The 21,964-nt window shown below is 41.7% G+C and overlaps 1 protein-coding gene and 1 pseudogene across 5 annotated transcripts in view; both read left to right on the top strand.

Annotated features, from left to right (window-relative positions):
* The first annotated feature begins 312 nt into the window (after positions 1-312).
* LOC103739465 lies at positions 313-545 on the top strand (annotated as a pseudogene).
* Positions 546-1,509: 964 nt separating this feature from the next.
* The window catches only part of Rnf212b (ring finger protein 212B), a 35,868-nt gene continuing 15,413 nt past the window's right edge, over positions 1,510-21,964 (top strand). For 4 of the 5 annotated variants that reach the window (XM_029566860.1, XM_029566863.1, XM_029566862.1 and 1 more), the window contains exons 1-6: positions 1,510-1,655; positions 3,771-3,871; positions 7,058-7,110; positions 7,322-7,396; positions 17,454-17,569; positions 18,562-18,622. In XM_029566860.1, the coding sequence (XP_029422720.1) occupies positions 3,772-3,871; positions 7,058-7,110; positions 7,322-7,396; positions 17,454-17,569; positions 18,562-18,622 (405 nt within the window). In that variant the 5' untranslated portion in view covers positions 1,510-1,655; position 3,771. The remainder of the gene's footprint in view (positions 1,656-3,770; positions 3,872-7,057; positions 7,111-7,321; positions 7,397-17,453; positions 17,570-18,561; positions 18,623-21,964) is intronic. The other variant, XM_029566861.1, reaches the window with a different exon arrangement.

Below are 21,964 nucleotides of genomic sequence, written 5' to 3'. Positions count from 1 at the left end.
AAATTAGGAATTTGGAAGACTTATATCTGCAACTGTTTTAGGTTATTAAAATACTTTGCCAGGGGCTGGAGAGATGGCTCAGCGGTTAAGAGCACTGACTGTTCTTGCAAAGGATGCAGGTTCACGATTCCCAGCACCCACATGGCGGCTACAAACCATCTTTAACTCCAGTTCCAGGGGAATCTGAAGCCCTCTTCTGACATCCACCCATTGCACGACACGGATGCACTCACATACATGCAGGCAATACACTCCTACACATGAAATAAAAATAATAATAAATAAAATATGGCTTATCTTGTGTGAGGGAAAATGGAGCTCGACGCCCTGAGTAGATCCGCCAGCCCAGTCAACCCGGCTGTTTTCCCCCCGACTATGGTACTTCTAGCCATCGGCATGTTCTTCACCGCCTGGTTCTTCGTTTACGAGGTCACCTCCACCAAGTACACATGTGACATCTACAAGGAGTTCCTCATCTTCTTGGTGGCCTCCTTCTTCATGGGCTTCGGTGTCCTCTTCTGCTCTGGGTTGGCATCTATGTATGAGTCTCCAAGGGAACCCACAGGCAGTTTCACCAAGCCCCTGCTTTTGCAAATTAATTTTTCTTACCATTGATAAAAGTGTCCCACCTGCTGCTTACAATAAAGGCTGATGTGTAACAAAAATAATAAAATAAAAAATAAAATAAAAAACCTTTCCAATAGCATATTTGGGTGCATCCAGATCTTTCACTTCAACCAAAGTTGCAGATTGTAACAGTGTTAAGGCAGAAGTAAATGCATAGCTCTACCTGCTTTTTATTAATCTACCTAAGAGATTACAAAAAAAAATGATAAACTAAAAAAAGCTCTCAAAAGTGGTTTTGTGTTGGAAAATATATTTTCCATGTTATTTATGTTAGCATTGGGTTTATTATTATTTTCAAATTAAGTATTCTAAAATTTCTCACTTTTGATTGCCAACATGATCTAGGTGGTGGAGCACGCCTTTAATGCCAGCACTCGGGAGGCAGAAGCTAGAGGATCTCTGTGACACGAAGGCCAGCCTGGTCTACAAGGTGAGTTCCAGGCCAGCTGGGGTTACAGGGAGACCCTGTCTCAAAATGTGCAAAACAAAAACAGTGCCAACACTGTAAATGTTGGTCAATACACTTTACACGAAAAAAAGAAAGAAAGATATTTGGGGATTCAACTTTTTTTTCTTTAGCCCTGGTCTTCCTGTAGCCCCTCACTATGTGGACCAGCCTGGCCTCCGTCTCAGAGATCCGCCTGCCTCTGCCTCCCACCACGCCTTGTGACTCCATTTTCTTTCGAGCTCAGGTCATTTAATAGATTCTGGTAGGCTGATCTTGCAGCTCTGATGATAACGAGCAGCCGACTGCATCCCTCCTTCGTGGACTACCACGAAGACGCCCCTCTGCCTACCCAGCCACCGTAGGACCCACCTTCCAGGGAGACGCCTGGATGCTTCTGCGGCTGCGCGGCGCCCCGGCCCCGCCCACCCACCACACCCGCTTTGGCTGGTGCAGGCTAGCTCGCCTGCGTTGCTTCGGGCTTCCCTTCTGTGTTTCCCGCCATTGCCTGCGCTTCCTGAGGAGAAGCGGGTGCTTTCTTGAGAGCCATCCTGGGAGCCCAGCGGCCCAGCTAATAGGGAAGGTAGCTATGAAAGCACGCGTGGTTGGGAGAGCTCGGGCGCGGGAAGGCGTCGTGGCCCGGCCCTGCGGAGTCGTCCGGCCCTGCGGCCTGAGCCGCCATCACTGCCTTCGGCGTCGCGCACTGTGTGCCGCATTCGCTGACTCCCCTGCCTGGAAGTTAGGGTAGCTGAGCACCAAGGGGGCTCCCAGGAGTGCTGTGGGATGCCCCAGCGCGGGCTGGTTATTCAGCAAGAGAGTCACCGCGTGGTGCACACTAGCAGTCATTTCGTAAACCAACTCTATAAAATACTTAGAGAAAAAGACTGCCAGGCGTGGTGGCGCGCGCCTTCAGTCCCAGTCCTGGAACGCACTATGTAGACCAGGCTGGCCTTGAACTCACAGAGATCCACCTGCCTCTGCCTCCCAAGTGCTGGGATTAAAGTCGTATACCACCACACCCTGTTGCTTCTGTATTTTTCAAATGTCAATTTCTTGGTTTAAAAATAACACACACACACACACACACACACTCCAAAAAAACCAAAATTCCAAAAAGTGAGGTGACATCGTGGGTAAAGATACTTGTCACCAAGAATCTAGCTCCCCAGAATCCAGTTGGTGGAGACACACACACAAATAAATATGAAATTAAATTAAAATCCCATAGTTACTTTTGTTCGGATATATTTAACAAATTATGTGAAATTGCTGTTGGCAGAAAATTCAGAATTCAGAGTTATGGTATGGTTACCATGTCCGACACAAGGACCGTTTAATATGGAATTAGGGAATTTTTTAATATGGAATATTTAATGTGGAATTTTTCCATAGAGAATCGGGAAAGACTTGGATTCTAATCTCAGAACTTCCAGTAAAGATGGAACTTTGAATAAGCTGATTAATTGCAGGGATAATTATGTGCATCTTTTGAATAAAGATATGGACAAAACATGATTTTTAAGACATCTTCCAGATCTGAGTTACTGTAGGATAGAAAGCAAAAGGCACAAGCTGAGATATTACCTCTCATCAACTGTGTTTCCTCTTACATAAAATGTGTCCAAGGGGTTCAGAGGTTTCATAACCTGGTAGTTCTTGCAGAGGATCCAGGTTCAATTCCCAGCACCCACATGGCAGCTTCTGTAACTCTAGTTCCAAGGGTTCTGACATCCTCTTCTGGCCTCCACGGGCATTGCACAACACAGGTGCACTTACACACATGGAGGCAATACATTCATACACTTAAAAACAATAAAATGTGTCCAAATACTACTATGGATAGGACCTATATCTGGTCCACTGACTGCCAGTGGTTCCTTTCTCGATGTGGCACACGCCTTTACTCCCAGCACTCGGGAGGCAGAGGTGGGTGAATCTCCTCTGTAAGTTCGAAACCAGCCTGTTCCAGGCCAGCTGGGCAACTCAAAAAAAAAAGTAGATGAGGGCTGGGCCTGGGGCTCAGTAGTAGGTGCTTACTTAGTGTTCATGAGACACTGGGTTTGATCCGTGGCATCACACAAAAAAAGATGGTATGCTTTTCCTTTTTTAAAAAAAATATTTATCATTTTTATTTTATGTGTACAAGTGTATTGCTTGCATGCATGTGAGTGCACCTGTGTTGTGCAATGTTGCAGAGGTCAGAAGAGGGCTTTGGATTCCCCTGGAACTGGAGTTAAGGACGGTTTGTAGCCTCCATGTGGGTGCTGGGTACTGAACCCGGGTCCTCTGCAAGAGCAGTCAGTGCTCTTAACCGCTGAGCCATCTCTCCAGCCCCTGCTTCTCCTTTTTCAAAGATTGCTTTCCTAATTACAAATTGGCATGTTAATCTAGAATATTCAGAAAACAAGTGTAAAAACAAAACACAAATATTTATAATTGCACCACTCCCCAAAAAAAAAACAAAAGAAAAAACCTTGTCACTGTCTTCTGACTTTTCTACTGCTCTTAAATCTCTAATGGCATGCAGTATAGTCGGCTGCTTTTTCACATTTTATAAATGTCCATACTTGTAGACAAATGCAATGCCCACAAATAGTCCAATGGACTATTAGAAGCTAAGCATCAGTGTTAAATAGATTTTGGAATAGCTGTAATTATATTATGCTTCACATTATTCTTATTCTTTCTGTCTGCTCAGAATGGATTGGTTTCACTGCAATCAGTGTTTCCGAAAAGATGGGGTCCATTTCTTTGTCACCAGCTGTGGCCATATTTTCTGTAAAAAGTGTGTGGCTCTGGGTGAGTGAGTTAATCGCTTTCATGTTCATCCAAAAATGTTTTTAACCTAGGTATAATGAATAGCCATTTCTCCGTGTGACTTAGAATGAAAATCACTTGGTAGGTATCAGGGATGGTGTGGATACTAAAGGCAACTGCCCATTTTGGAAATTAAAAGACTCCATTAATAAAGAATGGTGCTAAATGATTTTGCAAAAGGTATCCTTCAGTGTTTTGAGTTGTGTTAAGGAAAGGCACAGTGGATGAAAAATGATGATGATGATGATACCTTGCAGCTTAAAAAGACATTTTTCAATTTATGTGTCTGTTTTACAGTTATGGGGGTAGAACCTAGGACTTTACACAAGCTAGGCAAGTGTACTACCACTGAGCTACAGTCCCAGCTGCCCCCCCACATCAGTTTTTAAAATAACTTATATTGTTTATTTACAATAAACAATTATTTTTCAGTTTTTGTTGTTGCTGGGTTTTTATTTTTATTTTTTTGGTAGGGTCTTACTCTATAGGCCTGGCTGGCCTGGAACTCACAATCTTTCTGCCTCAGCCTCCCAACTGCTGGGATTACAGACATGCTTCACCATACCCAGTCAACAGAACCAGTTTTATGCAGTCTTCACCAGAGTCCTGATTAGTAATTACTGGAAGAACTACTTTGCAACTGAGGAAATTAGCTCAGAGAATAAATGATTGACCAACCCAGGACCTCTGGGATGATAGATAAACTATCCCTGAGCTATACTGCTAGTTGCACATGTTTTATTAATGCAAAAATACTTATGAGAACTGGATAAGCAGACATGGTGGTGCATGCCTGTAGTCCCTGCTACATGGGAAGCTCAGTCATGAGGCTTACATGAATAGAGAAGCTGAAGGTCAATCTCAGCAACATACAGAGACTCTGAGAACAACAGCAACAGTAACAAAAAACCCTGTTATGTAAATTCCCAGAAGAGGAATTTAGGGTGGGTGCTTTGATCAAGGAAGACTTCACAGAGGATATTCTTCTGTGATAAGATTTTTGGATAATAAAGGAGTTTCCCAAGTTTGGCAACATCATTCTAGTTTAAAACAACAGCATGGGGGCTGGAAAGATGACTCAGTGATTAAGAGCACTTGCTGCTTTTGCAGGGGATCTAGGTTTGGCTCCTAGTCATCCAAATGACAACGCACAACTATCTGTAATTCTAGTTCCAGGGAATCTGATACCCTCTTTGGCCTCTGTGGGCACCAGGCATGCACATGTTGCACTTATTGCAGGTAAAACACTCGTATGCATAAGATTAAAAAAAAAATCTTTAAAGAATAAAACTACATAAGCCGGGCGTGGTGGCGCATGCTTGTAGTCCCAGCACTCGGGAGGCAGAGGCAAGTGGATCTCTGTGAGTTCAAGGCCAGGCTGGTCTACATAGTGAGTTCCAGGCCAGCTGGGGCTACAGGAAGACCGTTTCAAAAAGACCAAAAGAATAAAAAATAAAAAACTATGGGGTGTGGCATCATTAAACCACAGAGCAGATGGCTACCCAGAGTTGGGACTGGTAGAGCATAAAGAGAAGGTAAGAAACGTTGAAAGATGAAGCTAAAGAGGTAGCAATGGCAAACTGATAGGCATTTCTGTCTACCAGCTAAGGATCCTGAACTTTATCCTGCTGATTATAGGTGGTTTGGGAACTTTCTTTTTGTCTTAAATAGAGTAATATGGAGGACAGACTGGGGAAGAACCTTTATTCCCCAAGGAAAGAACAGTCAGGTTAAATAGTCTCTGGAGAAGCCCTTTGTTTTTATTTTTTTCTGTGTGTCCCATGACGCCTTAAGTTATCTCCCAATATAATGAGACTGTCCACTATGGTAACAGCAGCTCACTTTGGAGTGATTGTCTCTATGAAACAAAGCCATGTGATGCTTTCTCCTGACATGGTTTTTTTTTTTGTTTTGTTTTTGTTTTTGATGATGGGAATTGAACCCAGACTAGTGCACTAGTGCTCTATGACTGAGCCTCATCCCAGCCCTGTGGCATTTATCTTAATCTCTAGTACCACTACTAATATTACACTTACAAGGAATGATTAGAAATTTTACCTGTTGCTTCTTTCAGATTTTATTAATTGAAGAATGAAAGGAGAACTTCAAAGCAAGATCTAGGAATATTAGCAGAGTGATAAAAGAGTGGGAATAACTGGGGACCTTCTTAACAGTACCCAGTGTGTGACTGCTCTCAGAGGATAAAGAAGAATCACCTAAGGCCTGGAGAGATGGCTCAGAGATTAATAGCGCTTGTTCCTCTTGTAAAGAACTTTGGTTTGGTTTCCAGCACCCACATGGCAGCTAATACCTGCACATAACTCCAGTTCCAGGGGCCCCAACACTCTCCTCTGAGGGCATTGCACAACACAGGTGCATTTACATGCAGGCAAAACACTCATACACATAAAAAAAACAAAACAAAAAACCAAACACCTAATTAAAATCATTGGGGCTAGAAAGATGGCTCATCAGTTAAGAGCATTGGCTGTTCTTACAGAAGACCCAGGTTTGAATCCCAGTACTCATAATGGCAGCTAACAACTGTCCATAACTCCAGTTCCAAAGCCCTCTTCTGTCCTCTGTGGGTACTTCAGGACATGGGTGCACTTACACATATGCAGGCATAACACTCATACACATAAAAAAAAATTAAAATCATTGGTACTTTTATTCTTCCCAGTATGCTTGTAAATGTATTTTAGTACTTCTATTGGGTGATTAGAATTTTCCCTTATGTCTCAAAGAGGAATATTGAATTTTAAAAAAACAAAAAACAAAATAACAAAAAACAGGGAGATGAAGTGGGCAAATCATATCTATAAAGGCCTGTAATCCCAATACTTAGAGGAGACTGAGGCAGGAGGATTGCTACAAGTTCAGGCCAGCCTGGGCTACATTTATCAGATCTTGTCTCAAAGCAAGCAAGCAGGGAGAGAGGGAGGGAGATGAGCATAGTGTAAAGCCTCATACTTCTGCATATTTGTTTGGAAATACTTATTTAAAGAACAGAGATTAGGTTAATGTACTTTTATAAGCTCGGTGGTATTCTAAATTGGGTAAGAACTTATTTCTTCTCTTGCTAACCTACTTAACAGTTACTATATACTTTAAGAGAATCTTACCTCCTGCCCATGAGAACAAAATATTTTTTCCTTTTTCTCTCAGAAAAATGTGCTGTTTGTGGAATTCCTTGTAAGCATCTGGCTCTTTCTGAAAATGTAAGTTATTTCCCTTGTCACAAACTATCTTATCCCATTCCTGACCCATAGAAGGTATACATAAAGTACAGATGATAAGTTTTTAAAAAACAGAACAACCAACCTTGAAGGCAGCAACTGTAAAAATATAGAATGATTTTATTCCATTCCAGCATCAGTACTTTCTTTGATTTTGTTGTAAATATTCTCACTGGGTCTACTCTCTCCATAGCTAAAGCCTCAAGAGAAGAAATTCTTCAAAAGCCCTGTGGAGACAGCTTTGCAGTGTTTTAGTCACATCTCTCAGGTATGAGAAATAAAAATGAAGAAAGGTTATTTCTGATTTGAGTTCAAGACTACCCTAGGCCATGTAGTGAGTCTTATGGGTAAATAAAGGGGGGTTGGGGCTGGAGAGATGGCTCAGTGGTTAAGAACACTCTCCTCTGAGGGCATTACACAACACAGGTGCATTTACATGCAGGCAAAACACTCATACACATAAAACAAACAAACAAACACCTAATTAAAATCATTGGGGCTAGAAAGATGGCTCATCAGTTAAGAGCATTGGTTGTTCTTAAGAAGACTGGGATTCAAATCCCAGCACCCACATGGCAGCTAACAACTGTCCATAACTCCAGTCCCAGGGGATGTGAAAGCCTCTTCTGACCTCCGAGGGCATCTCTCCAGTCCCAGCCTTGAACTTCTGATTCTCTCGCCTCCACCTCCTGAGTGCTGAGATTACAGGCATGTTCTACCACACCAGGTTTATATGGTGTTGGGATGAAAACCAGGGCCTTACACTGGGCAGGCACTCTACCAAGTGAGCTACATCCCTAGCTCCTTGCTTTTTTTTGCACACAGGATTTCCTTATAGTCCCAACTGGCCTGGAACTTGCTATGTGGACTAGGCTCACTCCATGTCACAGAGATCTGCTTGCCTCTGCCTCCCTAGTACTGGCATTAAAGCTCTACTTTTTTGAGAAAGCATCTCAACTATGTAGTTCAGACTGGCCTGGCCTTGATACATGATCCTCTTGCCTCTACCTTCTGAGTGCTGGGATTATAGGCATATATCACCACATCTGGGAAATTGAGCCTAGAGTCCTACATATACTAAGCAGGCTGGCCTTGAACTCACAGAGATCCACCTGCCTCTGCCTCCCAAGTGCTGGGATTAAAGGCGTGAGCCACCACGCCCGGCAGTTCAGTTCTTGTTCTTAAGAGAGTATACATGTAACCCAGACTGGCTTTGAACTTCATACAAAGCCAAGGATGACTTTGAACTTCATTGTTTTTCCTCAGTTTCCCAGGTTCTGGGATTATAGGTATGTCCCACTATACCCAGTTGGAGCATACCTTTTCTAAAACATGAAATTGATCCTTAGTCATTTTCCGGTTATAAATAGATTTTTCATCAATGTTTGCCCAGACCCCCAGTCTTAACTCGAGCTAGAGTAAGCAAAATTAGACCTTGGCTGTATCCTGGCTTTTGTTGCTTGGGTGAGCCATTTTATTTGAGATACTATGTTTACCGTTATGAGAAGATAAAATCTAGCTGAGGCTCAAGGAGAAATGTAAAAGGGGTCATGTGAATAAGAGAGAAACAGACCTTTGGTTAATATCTAAACCTAAGGTTAGTTAATGATCAGTAAAGAAATCATGTATATCTCAAGCTTAGCCTGCCTAATCATGGGATCAATTACACATGGTCAAATAATCAAGGAAAAAGAAATAGGAAGGGCCAGTTAATCATCACTTTAGTGAAGGGCCAGTTTGGTGAAGTCAGCAATCTAAAAATATATCTTCCTAATCTGTGAAGTTGAATAAGCAATGATATTCATAACACCTAAATTGTTTCATTCAAGCTTCTGCTTAAAATTTCTTTCCACAGACGGACCTTAACTGACATTTTAGACATAGTACCAACATTTTCCACCATTGTTTTAGTTTTCATGATAGCTCTTATCTATACCATTATTTTATCTATGTGTTTATTTTCTGAATCCTACAATGGATTATAACTCCGTGAAGACAGATATTTGGTCAGTTTCCTTTCTTGTTCTCTGAATAGTTCCTAATACAGACATCCAAAACATTGTCTTTAAGTGAATGTATGGACTGTTGCTCTTAATGTGCATTTCAGATCTCTATAATGACCCTACAAGGGAATTTTTCTGCTGTACTATGTGCTAGTAGTTGATAAAGCTGCCTGTTTTGAATTCTTTCTTTTTAAAGTATTTTATTATTTTTATTTTATGTGTATGAGTGTATTGCCTGCATGTGTGTAAGTGCACCTTGTTACTGCAGTCACAGACAGTTGTTAGCTTCCATGTGGATCCTAGGAACTGAACCCAGAACCTCTGCAAGAGCAGCCCGTGTTCTTACCTGCTGAGCCATCCCTTCAACCCGTTTTGAATTCTTGACTCACCTTTAGATAACTTTTCAAAGGAATTGATTAACTCCATAAGGACCTGTTAGTTGTTATATTCCCGTGTCATAGACCTTACCTTTACTCTCGACTAGCCATCGTTCAAATGCATGCCAGTAATTGCTCCTTTTTTGGTAAAGCCTCCCATGGTTTCTGTTGCAGTTTTGCCTTGTCTCTTGTACTCCTATCCCTCATTGCTTCTACTTAAACTCACAGAGATCCTTCTGCTTTGCATCCTAAGTACTGGATTACAGGTGTGCACCACCACACCTAGCTGGGGCTAGCTAATCCTGAGGTATGGTTTTCAGAAAGAATTAGTTGAGCTTACTGTAGGCAGGAGAGAGAGATGGGGGTGGGGGATGTTCAGTGTGGTGGTGCACGTGTTTAAACCCAGCACTTGGGAGGCAGAGGCAGGCAGATCTCTGTGAGTTGAGGCCATTCTGAGCTACATAGCAAGGTCCAGGCCAGCCAGAGCTACATAGTGATAGACCCTGTTTCAAAAAACAGAAAGGAGAGAGAACTATCTAGATGCCCGGGATTTTCTCTTGAGCAGCCAAGCAAGGATGCTTGTACTTTCACCAAACCAAGAAGACTTTGTAGTTTGTGAGGCGTTTGTTGTCATTTTGTGATTGACTCCAGAACCTTGAACATGCTAGGCAAGTACTTTATCTCTGAGCTATATCCCCAGGCTTCTCTTTTCTTTTCTTTTTTCTTTTCTTTTTTTCAATGTGAATGTTCAGAAAGGCCAGTCTCATTCAGCTCATTCAGAGCAGTTGACTTTTTACTTTATAATTATGCGACAGCCCTTGCTTAGTTGCTCAGATAGGACTTGAACTTACAGTTCTTCTGTCTCAGTCTCCCTAGTAGCTAGGATTAAAGACCTGTTTCACCAAGCCTGAATAAGAAGATGGTTTTATTTATGTTTTAGGTTTCATTTTATTTTGTTTTGTCTGGAACTTGCTATGTAGATGGGGCTAGCCTCAACTTCACAAGAGATCTGCCTGCCTCTGCCTCCCAAGTGCTGGGATTTAAGCCATGCAACCACCACACTTGGCTGTTTTTGAGAACAGGTCTCACTATGTAACTCTACCTGTCCTGGAAATCCCTATGTAGGTCAGGCTGGCCCCAAACTCAGAGATCTCTCTGAGTGCTGAGATTAAAGGTGTAAACTGTCACACTTGAGTTACAGTTTCTAAAAAGAATCCAGAATGTGAAGAATATCCATAATATTCTTTGCTCCTAAATATGGAGCTGAAGGGAAGGAGTCTAAATCTATAAGTAGGTAGTTTTGCCCAGTATTATAATAAAACAAATAATACCTAACACTTGCATTATCCAGACAGTGTTTAGTGTTGTAATATACAGCTTTTATTGTTATTTGCTCTGAGTACTGCTGAGCCATCTCTCCAGTCCTGTTTTTTTTTTTTGTCTTTTTGAGACAGGGTCTGTAGCCCCAGCTGTCCTGGTACTCACTATGTAGACCAGGCTGGCCTTGAACTCACAGAGATCTGCTTGCCTCTGCCTCCCGAGTGCTGGGATTCAAGGCATGCGCCACCACGCCACTATATCTTTTTTTAAAAAAAGAAAAAAACAAGGGGGACAAACTTGTCTTTTGGGAAAACACAAAAAGGTTAATCTTTTCGTGAGGCTCAGAGATTAAGGTGATTACTAACTATTGGAATTTTTCTTTGAAATACTGAGCTGTTATTGCTGGGTTAGGCTTTAGACTCTTTGGTTTGGACATACCTGAAACACTGTACCCTAGCATCAGATAAAGTCATTGGTGCTTCCCTACTGCTTTTTGCTGGTAGTTCTGCACTGGTCTCCTTGGAATGGTGCTTTGTGACTCTACTGCTGGGGAGATGTGAGCAAATGACCATTCAACGCAGATGGGGAACTGACAGTAGACTAAAGGATACCATCAAAGTCCAACTTGGTGAACCAATGAATTTAATTGGGATTACTTCCAGGAATATGGATGAAGGGTTACTTATAGGAGCAGAAATGACTCAAAGACAGCTGTATCACCAAAAGCCCACCTCAGCATGGTGACAACTCATGAAACCTGGAGCTTACAGCATGAGTGTCTTTTAAAGGCAGTTCAGTTGGTCTCTGCCTCTTCCAGGTGACTAGGTTGGTCTGTACCTATTCTAGGCAGCTGGAGTGCTTGTCTGAGTCTCTCAGCAGTCTTTTCTGCTCATATAAGCTTGGGGAAGGAGGGACCCAGTGAATCTGGTCAGTTTCAGGGACTTCCTGAAGCTATTGAAGTATTTCCTGAATTTTAACAAGCTTCTCTAGTAATGTTTCACCTCCTTTTAGAACATCCTCTGTCTTAAAGAACTTCCCTGAAGAATGGAATGTTTTGTTTTATCTCAGAGGAAAGTTCTTACAACACTCCACCCTTCCTCTGTCTCCTATATTCTTTCAATCCCCTCTTCCAAAATGGTCCCTGAGCCTTGACATTGAAGTTGACTATGGTCCTCTTTTTATTTTTCTCTCTGTTTTGGAGCATGACTGGTGGTGAATACTGGTGGTATTTGTTGTTGTTGTTGCTATAAAACACAAGTGAGGAGGCATGTGCCTTTAATCCCTCCAGAGACAGACAGAGCTCTATGTGAGTTCAAGGCCAGCCTAGTCTACATAGTGAGTTCCAGACCAGCCAGGGACACATAGTGAGACCCTATCTCAAAAACAAAAACAAACAAACACACAAATGAGGAAAAGGCAGAAAACAGGAAACAGAAGAATATCCCATTTGGCACTGAAAGCAGTAATAACCTATGGTCATAAACATAAACCTTGGGAAGCACCCTTAGCTGGTATATCATATTTATTTACCAAAGCAATAGCCATTGTTTTCCACTGAGGCCTTTTACTTCCCTGGACACAATTTTTTGTCTAAGTTACCAGTATCAAATGTGAATTCCCCCGTGAAACAGACCTTAAGTTCAATCAAAAAGTTGGTTGTATCCATAACTACTTGCGCCAGCCATTATTGCTCTAAGCTAGGACATCTTCCCTGGTACTTCCATCATAAAGCATGCAGGATCCACAGCTGAGAAGGACTTTGGGCCGTAATTCTTTCCAGCAACCTTAGTAGCACCTTTTGACACTGTAAGAGCTAGCCCACAAGAAGACAACACTTTCAGCTCAGTCCTAGCATAATTTTTCCAAGTCCTGCAACCCTGATGACTTAGGTTCTCTCCTAAAGCATGCAACATCTTTAGCAATAGGGTCTTACCTTCCAGTTCTGGAATGCAACCAATAGCAATAGCAACAGCTTTTGATTGCTTTAGGACCTCTAGGGTGTCCCTGGCCAATAGCTCACAGGGAAGTAACCCACCCCTAGCACTGGGACTTTTTAACACCTTATGACTTCTGAAAAGATCTATTTCTACTCTGAAAAGATGACCTTCTTTACTCTGTAGCATTTATGGGCCAGGATATTGTAGAAATTTTCCAATCACCTTGTAGGTATCTGTTGTGCCTTACCCAACCTTAAATCTCCCAAGAATTTCACAGCTGCACCTCACCCTTACACACTTTGTGAGCTGATTTTTATTTACTCCCTTAAGTGAACTCACATGTTTCTCAAATGGGTCTTCAAATCTGCCAAACACTTAAGGGTTAGCATTATGCTATCTGTATAACCAAACCTTTTTCACAGAGGGTGGGCAGGACAACAACAAAAGTCCTGCACCACCATCCCATATCAAACAGTGGGGCTATGGAGATAACCTTGGTGAAGCACCCTGAAAGTCCATTGACTACACCTGTACCAGCTACCTTGGCTATGCTTATGCCTGTGATTTAATGAGGTTCACTCCAAGGTGGAATGTTTTATCTCAGAGGAAATTAATAACAAACACATCTAAGATTGAAATTTCACTTTTGGAGGGTAAGAAGGCAAATAGGCTTACTTAGGTCTAGTCAAAAGACCCTCCCATAGTCTAGTCTGGATCTGGAGTTTTGTAGTGGGGTCTGTTCTTTGTGTTCCTATGACCTTTAGTAGTCTCAAAGGGAGATGTAGCTGAACTAAGGTAGGATTTGGTTTTGGCCAGTCTTCTTTTTAAAAAAAAAATTATTTATTTATTTTTATTTTATATGTATGAGTGTTGTGTCTGCATGTATGTAAGTACTCCTGTGTTATGCAATGCCTGTAGAGGACAGAAGAGGACATTGGATCCCCTGGAACTGGAGTTACAGATGGTTGTTAGCTGCCGTGTGGGTGCTGGGAATCAAACTCAGGTCCTCTTCAAGAGCAGCCAGTACTTTTAACATCTGAGCCATCCCTCCAGCCCCAGTCTTCCTTTTTTATTTTAATTAACTGATTAATTTATTTTATTTTATGTGTATGAGTGTTATGGCTGCATGTGTGTAAGTGCATCCATGTGCAGTGCCTGCAGAGGACAGAAGAGGACGTTAGATCTCCTTGAATTGGAGTTATGGATGGTTGTTAGCCACCATGTGGGTGCTGGGATTCAAACTCAGGTCTTCTACAGGAACAGCCCCAGTGCTCTTAACTGCTGAGCCATCTTTCTAGACCCCTATTTTAATTTTTTTACATTTTTATTTTTTAAAAATTTTGCGTGTGTGTGTGCTGGAGTGCCACATCACACACACAGAGATCAGAGGACAACTTGAGTCAGTTCTCTCCTTCCACTATGTAGGTCCTGAGGATAGAACTCAGATCATCAGGCTTGGAGGCACCCACTGAGCCATTTCACCAGCCTGGCCTGCCTGCTTACTCTTCTTACTTCTTTCCATCCTTTTTGACAGGGTCTTGTTTTATAGTCCACCATGTAGCCCAGACTGGCCTCAAACTCATAATCGTCCTGCTTCAGGGGCTAGGATTATAGGCATGAGCTACCATATCCAGCTAAGATTTGGGTTTTCTTGATGCTAGCCTCATAATAACTTATTTCACCCAGACTGAACCCATGGTTAGAATTAGAATGTTGGAAATACTGTGTCTTGACCATCTATTACATCTATTTATAGTATCTATTGCTTCTAGACACCTTCCCCTACTATTTTAGATAACTCCTAGGATTCTGAATGACTTTTCTCTACTTCTGCTCTGTTCAGATTTTCTAAAATAGAATGTTTCACTTTTATAAACAACAGCAAATTAGATGAGAAAAAAGATAATGAGAAGAGTACTAAAATCTAGGGAAGGCCCCTATAAAAGGTTTATGGTCTGAACAATAATAAAGCAGATTAAACATAAATTCTGCTGTGTATTCAAAATAGAGCCTGACAAAGCTAAAACACTTTGTAAATATTAACTTTTGATCTGATTCAACAATCCTGTGACAGTTGCATTAGTATTGCAAATGGTAAAATGACACAAACGATAAACTTAGGTATCCATACCCAGAAATAAACCAGAAAAAAAATTGAAAATCAGGAGTAGGTATTCTCCTTTTATGCCCCTCCTCCTCTCTTTTTGTTTTAAATACGCTTTAAAGATACCTTTATTGATTCGTTGAGAATTTCATACAATGTGTTTGGTCGTATGCAGACCCACTTGCCCCATTTCTACCCCCATCCTACTAACCCTCCCACCTCATGACCTCCATTATTTTTTAAATTTTTTTTAAGGCCTACCAAGTCTAATTTGAGTTCCCCAAATGCTATTATGTGTGAGTGACTTCATCCTCTGGAGCCTGGTCAACCTACCCAGCATCACATCCTAAAAGAAAACTGACTCACCCTCTCCCAGCAGCCATCAGTTGCCAATAGTTCCTCAGCTAGGACTGGGACTTCTTGCTTACCTCCCTCCCCCATCCATGATGGGATTTTGTCTGGCTTGGGTTTGCACAGGTCTTGTGCATGTTGTCACAAGTGCTATGGTTTCATATGTGCAACTGCCCTGTTGTATCCAGAAAAGTTTCCTTAAATTCATCTACCCACCTCTCAGTCTTAGAATCTTTCTGCCAGCTCTTCCGCAATGATCCCTGAGCCTTGGGAAGAGAGAGTGTAGTATAGGTGTCCCATTTTAGGGCTCAGTAGTCTGAAGTCTCTTATTCTCTCCACATTGACCAGTTGTGGATTTCTGTGTTAATCACCATCTGCTACAAGAAACGTTTCTGGTGAGAGTTGAGAGAGCACTAATCTATGGGTATAACAAGTAATGTCATTAGGAGTCCATTTAGCAGAATAAAATTAGTAGGTTCTCTGTCACAGCCTGTGACCTGTCTGTCTAGTCACAGGTTCTTGGCCCTGTTAATAGTGCCAGGTATGGGATCCATCTTGTGAAGCCAACCTTAAAGCCAAGCAGAAAGTGGGTGGTTACTCCCATAACATTCATGCCACTATTACACCAGTGGGCATATCTTGCCAGGCCAGTCATTATTGTAGTTTGCAGTGTTCACAGTTGGGTAAGGTTGATGATTACTTTTCTCTTCTGGTAGCATGCATAGCACTTTCTAGCACTATGAAAGCTAGCCAGTAGATATGCAACTTTGAAGTCAGTACCAGCTTTATTTCTCCTTGTTCTACAGCTCATGTATGCAGTGTCTTCAGCAATAGGGTCTAAGCTTCAAATTCTGGCAGGTAAACAAGAGCAATGACAATAGTCAGTATTATTTGAGAGTCTATGGGACCCTTCTGGTCAACAGCTCCAAAAGAAGGTCTTTTATTTGCTAGCCTGTGGTGTCTGATAGTGTTATTGCCAACCCCCCATTCTAGGGTAACTTCATTTAAACTCTTTATAAAATATTTCATTTGTTGTTTTTATTTTATGTGTATGAATTTTTTGCCTGCATTATGTAAGTGCACCTGTGTCATGCAATGCCCACCAGAGGTCAGAAGAGGGTGTTGTATCCCTTGAACTGGAGTTACAGACAGTTGTTAGCTGTAATCATGTGGGTGCTGGGAATCAACCTGGGTCCTCTGCAAAAGCAGCTAGTGCTCTTAACCACTGAACCATCTCTCCAGCCCCTTAAACTCTTTTTATATTGTATATGTTTCCAATTGAAACGTATCTAAAGATTCAAAGCTAACATCCACTTATGAGGGAATACATGTGACATTTGTCTTTCTGAGTCTAAACTCAAGTCCTCTGAAAGAGCAGTACATGCTCTTAACCACTGAGCAATCTTGCCAGCCTCACAATTTCATTTTTCTTAATAGCTAAATGATATCCATCATGTAAATGTGCCTTATTTTCATTATCAAATGTACATCAGTTGATGGACATGTAGATCGTTTCCATTTTGTAGCTATTGTGGAGAGAGCAACAGTGAACATGGAGCACTGGCTATTCTTGCAGAGGACATGGGTTCCATTCCCAGCACCCACATGATAACCATCCATAACTCCAGTTCTGGAGGAATCCGATGCCTTCCTCTGACCTCTGCAGGCCTTGTACAACATGGGTGCACTTATACACGTGCAGAAAACATATTCATACACATAAAATTAAAATAAATTAAAAAAAATTTTTTTGGTTCTTTTTGTGACAGGGTCTTCCTGTAGCCCAGCTGTCCTGGAACTCACAGAGATCCACCTGCTTCTGCCTCCCAAGTGCTGGGATTAAAGACATGCGCTACCATACCCGGGAAAATAATGAATAAAAATTTTTAAAAAGAACATGGAAGCTAAATCCAAGCTGAGTTTGTAAATTAAAACTAAGAGTTTTTTTTAAAAAAGAATTTTTGCTCAGGATAGATGATTTTATATATTTATAAGCTATTTTATAATGTCAGAATAGTTCTACTAAAATATTAGAAAGCCAGTGTCCTGAAACGGAAACCTTTGGCTTTCCCTAGTGCTGAACTCTCTAGTTTAGGGGAGTCACAAATTAGGCTAGATGCTCTAGAAGAAGAGGAGCAGTACTAAAATATGACCTAATGGAGTTCCTTTTGTTGCCAAAAGTAAGGGGAAGAGTTACAGGAGTGTATGTCAAAGACCTGTTTTTCCCTAGTAGGTATGGCGTTTCCAGAAGAAACAAACAGATCTTCTTATCTCCTTTTATAAGGACAGAATTACAAAGCTAGAAGCAGCGGTGAAGGAGGCTCAGCAAGCAGTGACCAACCAGGACAAGTAAGTGCCAAGTCAAACCCCTAGTTAGCATTTTTCCTTTCTTTTGGTAAAGCTGTAGACCTTTCCAGTTGCAAATACTGAAAATTGTTCTGGTGGGTGCTCATGTTTATCTTGGGAAAGTCAGGTACAGAATTTTTGGTTGGTTCTCAGTCTCAATTTTTTTCTTTCTTCACTCCAGGAACCCTCCTCACTTGATAGTTTGTCCCCTCTACTTCATTTTATCAGAGATGTTCTTCATAGAAGTCCGATGTAGTCGACTCACATTGAAAACAATGAGATAAAACATTTAAAATTTTACTTTAGAGATCTATATCATCTCTAAAGTAAAACTTTTTTCCTTTTGAGAAAGCGTCTTATTATGTAACCCTGGCTGGCCTGGAAGTCGCAGTGTCAACCAGGCTCAAACTCAAGAGCTCCACCTGCCTCTGCCTCCCAAATTCTGGGATTAAAGGCGTGTGCCACCATATCGGGCTATTTTGGAAATCTTAATCTAAAAGACAGCATCCTTATTGGAAACTTTAGAACATTTTTTAAACATTTAGTTTTTTATGAGCAGGGTGGGGGTGGAGTGTGCACATGCATGCCATGGCATGTATGTGGAGGTCAAAGGACAACTTTCGTCTTCGTGGGAGTTGGTATGGTTCTGATATCAAATTCAGGTTGTCAGGTTTGGTAGCAAGAACCTTTACCTGTTGTGTCATTTTGTGGGCCCGTTTGCTGGACACTTTTAGACATCAGCAGTCCAAGTGTGTATGTGAAGAGGAAATGGAATTCTGTACACAAATCCCATGAAGTAGTACCAAGTGACTACTTGTTTTGTTCACTTGTTTTCACCATCAAACGCCACCATTTTTCTCCCTGAACCACCAGATCCCTGAAGGAAATATCTCGTATAACTGCAAGCATCTCTCAGGAAGCATGACTAGATGTGGACAACAGTAGTAAGTTTTGTCCTACTGACCTGGAGCTGACTCTTTTCAATCTTTTGCTAGAGAACTGTCAATCCTGAGAAAGGAAAATGGAGAACTGAAGAAATTTGTGGCCATCTTAAAGGTAAATGAAATTGATTGATTTTAGTTTGATGTTTCTAGGGATCAAACACGGCCTTGCTCATGCTAGATAAATACTCTGTTACTGAGCTATATCCCCAACCCTTGGTGTTTTGTTTCATTTTGTTTTGTGTTGTGTTGTGTTGTGTTTTGTTTTTGAGACAGGATCTCAACTATGTATCTCAACTTGAACTTACCATTGTGACCCAGACTGGCTTGAAACTCAGGATCCTTCTCTCCAGTCTCCTGAGTGCTGGGATTACAGGCATGCACCCAATAGAAATTTCACTTTTTCTTTACTAGTATTTTCTCTCCTATCTTTTTCCATCTTTCTGTCTTTATAAAATAATACTTGCCAACATTTTTCCTATCATGACACATGTAAGAATTCAATAACATTTCTATATTAAATATACTGTAATAAATGGATAAGGCCACAGAAGATACTTGGAGAGATGGAAGCATCAATATTTAGCACACTTTTGACCCATTCTGAAATGTCACAGAGCCATGATGTAATAGATAGAAAGCTCTCAAAAAGACATATGTGTTGATAGAGTTCCAGCCCAGCCAGAGCTCCATAGTGAGACCGTGTCTCAAAAAAACAAAACAGGTTCGGGCATGGTGGCACATGCCTTTAATCCCAGCACTTGGGAGGCAGAAGCAGGCAGATCTCTGTGATTTCAAGGCCAGCCTGGTCTACATAGCACGTGCCAGAACAGCTGGGGCTACAGGGAGACCCTGTCTCAAAAAGATAAAAAAGAAAAACAGGCTGCTGAGTCTGGAGAGATGTCTCAGAGGTTAAGAATATTGGCTCCTCTTGCAGAGAACCCAGGTTTGGTTCCCAGCACCCATATAGTGGTTAACAATCATCCATAACTCCAGTTCCAGGGGATCTGATGCCCTCTTCTGACCTCTGCAGGCATTGCATGACATGGGTGCACTTACATGCAGGCAGTATACTCATATGTGTAAAAATAAAAATAATAAATAAAATATTTTTTAAAAACCAGGCTTAAGTCCAGCACTCTGGGAAGGGAGCAGGTGGATCTCTGTGAGTTTGAGGCCAGCCTGCTCTACATATCAGCCCAGCCAAGGCTTCATAGTGATACCCTTGTCTCAAAACAACACTAAAAAGCAAACAAACAGAAACCCATATGTTTGCTTAAATTTTCTCTCGAAGAAGCCCCAAACTCCTCAGGATCCTTTCCTTCCTTTCCTGCACTCTGTGATCCCAACATGCTGTTTTTTAATTGAATTTTAGTGAATTTCATACAATATATTTTGATCATATTTAGATCCCCTTCCCTATCTGCACCCCCCTAGCTAACCCCTGACTAATTTCATGTACTCTATTATATATATTAAGGCTTATAGAGTCTCCCAGCAGCCATCCATTGCCAATAGTTCCTCAGGTAGGGTTGGCATTTCCTCCCCACTTCCCCATGCCTATGCTGGGATTTTGTCTGACTTGAGCTTATGAGGGTCTTATGCGTGCTGACACCATTGTTGTGAGTTCATATGAGTAACTGACCAGCTGTCTGGAAAACTTTCCTTGTGGTCATCCACCAGCACTGCGTCTTACAATCTTTCCACCCCCTCTTCCACAATGATTCCTGAGCCTTGGGGGGCAGAAGTTTGACATAGGCGTCCTATTCAAGGATAAATACTCTGCAGCCTATTATTCTCTGCATATTGGCCAGTTGTGGGTCTCTGTTAATCACCATCTGCTGTATAAGGAAACTCCTCTGATGAGAGTTTAGATATTCATTAACTTATGGGTATAACAATAAGCCATTAGGAGTCACTTTAATCCTGTATCTGTTTAGCAGAATAATAGTATTAGACTCTCCTCTATGGCCTCTAATTGTGTAGCCATAGGTTCCTAGGCCTGATATCAATGTCAGGTATGGGCTCTATCTTATGAAGTGGACCTTCAATCCAATCAGAAAGTGGTTGGCTAGTCCCCTAATATGTGTGCCACTATTGTACCAGTGGGCGTATCTTTTTTAAATTTTTGTTATTTTTAAATTATGTGTATATGTGTGTCCATGTATGGGTTTGTGCATGTGTGTGCAGCTGGTGTGAGCTAAGCCATCCTACATGGGTGCTGGAAATAGGACTTGGGTCCTCTGGAAGAGGAGCACAGCTCCTTACCACAGAGCCAGCTCTCCAGCCCACCAGGGGCCTATCACGCCAGGCCTGCTGTTGTAGTTCACAGAATTCACAGCTGGGCAAGGTTGATGATTAGTTTTTCTTCTGGTAGCATGCACAGCACCATCCAGTATTATGAAAGCTAGCCAATAGAGATGAAACTTTGAAGTCAGTATTAGCTTGATTTCTCTTTGTTTATTCTACAGAGCATGTAGGTAGTATCTTCAGCAGTTGGGTTTTACTGTCAAGTTCTGGTGGGTAACCAAGAGCAGGGGCAATGGCCAGTATTATTTGAAGGTCTTTGGGACCCCTGCTCAACAGTTTCAGAAATGGGTATCCATATCCCTGGTATTGGGCTTTTACTTTACTAACCTATCTTGGCTGGTAGAGGCAGTGTCCCCCTGTTATAAAGTAACTTTTTTAAATCTCTTTTTATAATTTATGTATGTATATTTTAAGAAGCTTCTGGAAGCTGGGCATGGTAGCACACGCCTTTAATCCCAGCACTTGGGAGGCAGAGGCAGGATGATCTCTGTGAGTTCGAGGCCAGCCTGGTCTACATAGTAAGTTCCAGGCCAGCTGGGTCTGCAGGGAGACCCTGTCTCAAAACGACCAAAACAACAAAAAAAATATTCTGGAACTTATAGACACAGGAAAGCACTTTCTGAACAGGATGTATAGTCATTAATTCCAACAGTTGACAAATTGGATCTCATGAAACTAAAGAGCTTTTGTACAGCAAAGGACACCATCAGTTGAGAGAAGAGGCAACCAAGAGAATAGGAAAAAATCTTTACCAGCTATACTAACAGAGGGTTAGTATCTAGAATATATAAAGAACTAAAATAACTAAACATTAAAAAGAAACAACCAACCCAATCAAAAATTGGGGCAAAGGGACTGGAGAGATGGCTCAGCGGTTAAGAGCACTGCTCTTGCAGAGGACCTGGGTTCGAGTCCCAGCACCCACATGGTGGCTACAAACCGTCCTTAACTCCAGTTCTAGGGGCATCTGAAGCCCTCTTCTGACCTCTGCGGCATTGCACAACACGGGGGCACTCACATACATGCAGGCAATATACTTGTACACATAAAATTTTAAAAAATTAAAAATATATACATACAGCCCAGTGTGGTGGCGTACGCCTTTAATCCCAGCACTCGGGAGGCAGAGGCAGGTGGATCTCTTGTG

The sequence above is a fragment of the Nannospalax galili genome, unplaced genomic scaffold, assembly GCF_000622305.1.
Source record: "Nannospalax galili isolate Female #2095 unplaced genomic scaffold, S.galili_v1.0 scaffold1119, whole genome shotgun sequence".
Taxonomy (NCBI): Eukaryota; Metazoa; Chordata; class Mammalia; order Rodentia; family Spalacidae; genus Nannospalax; species Nannospalax galili.
The sequence above is the reverse complement of the archived record's forward strand: the minus strand, read 5'-3'. Positions and strand labels throughout refer to the sequence as shown.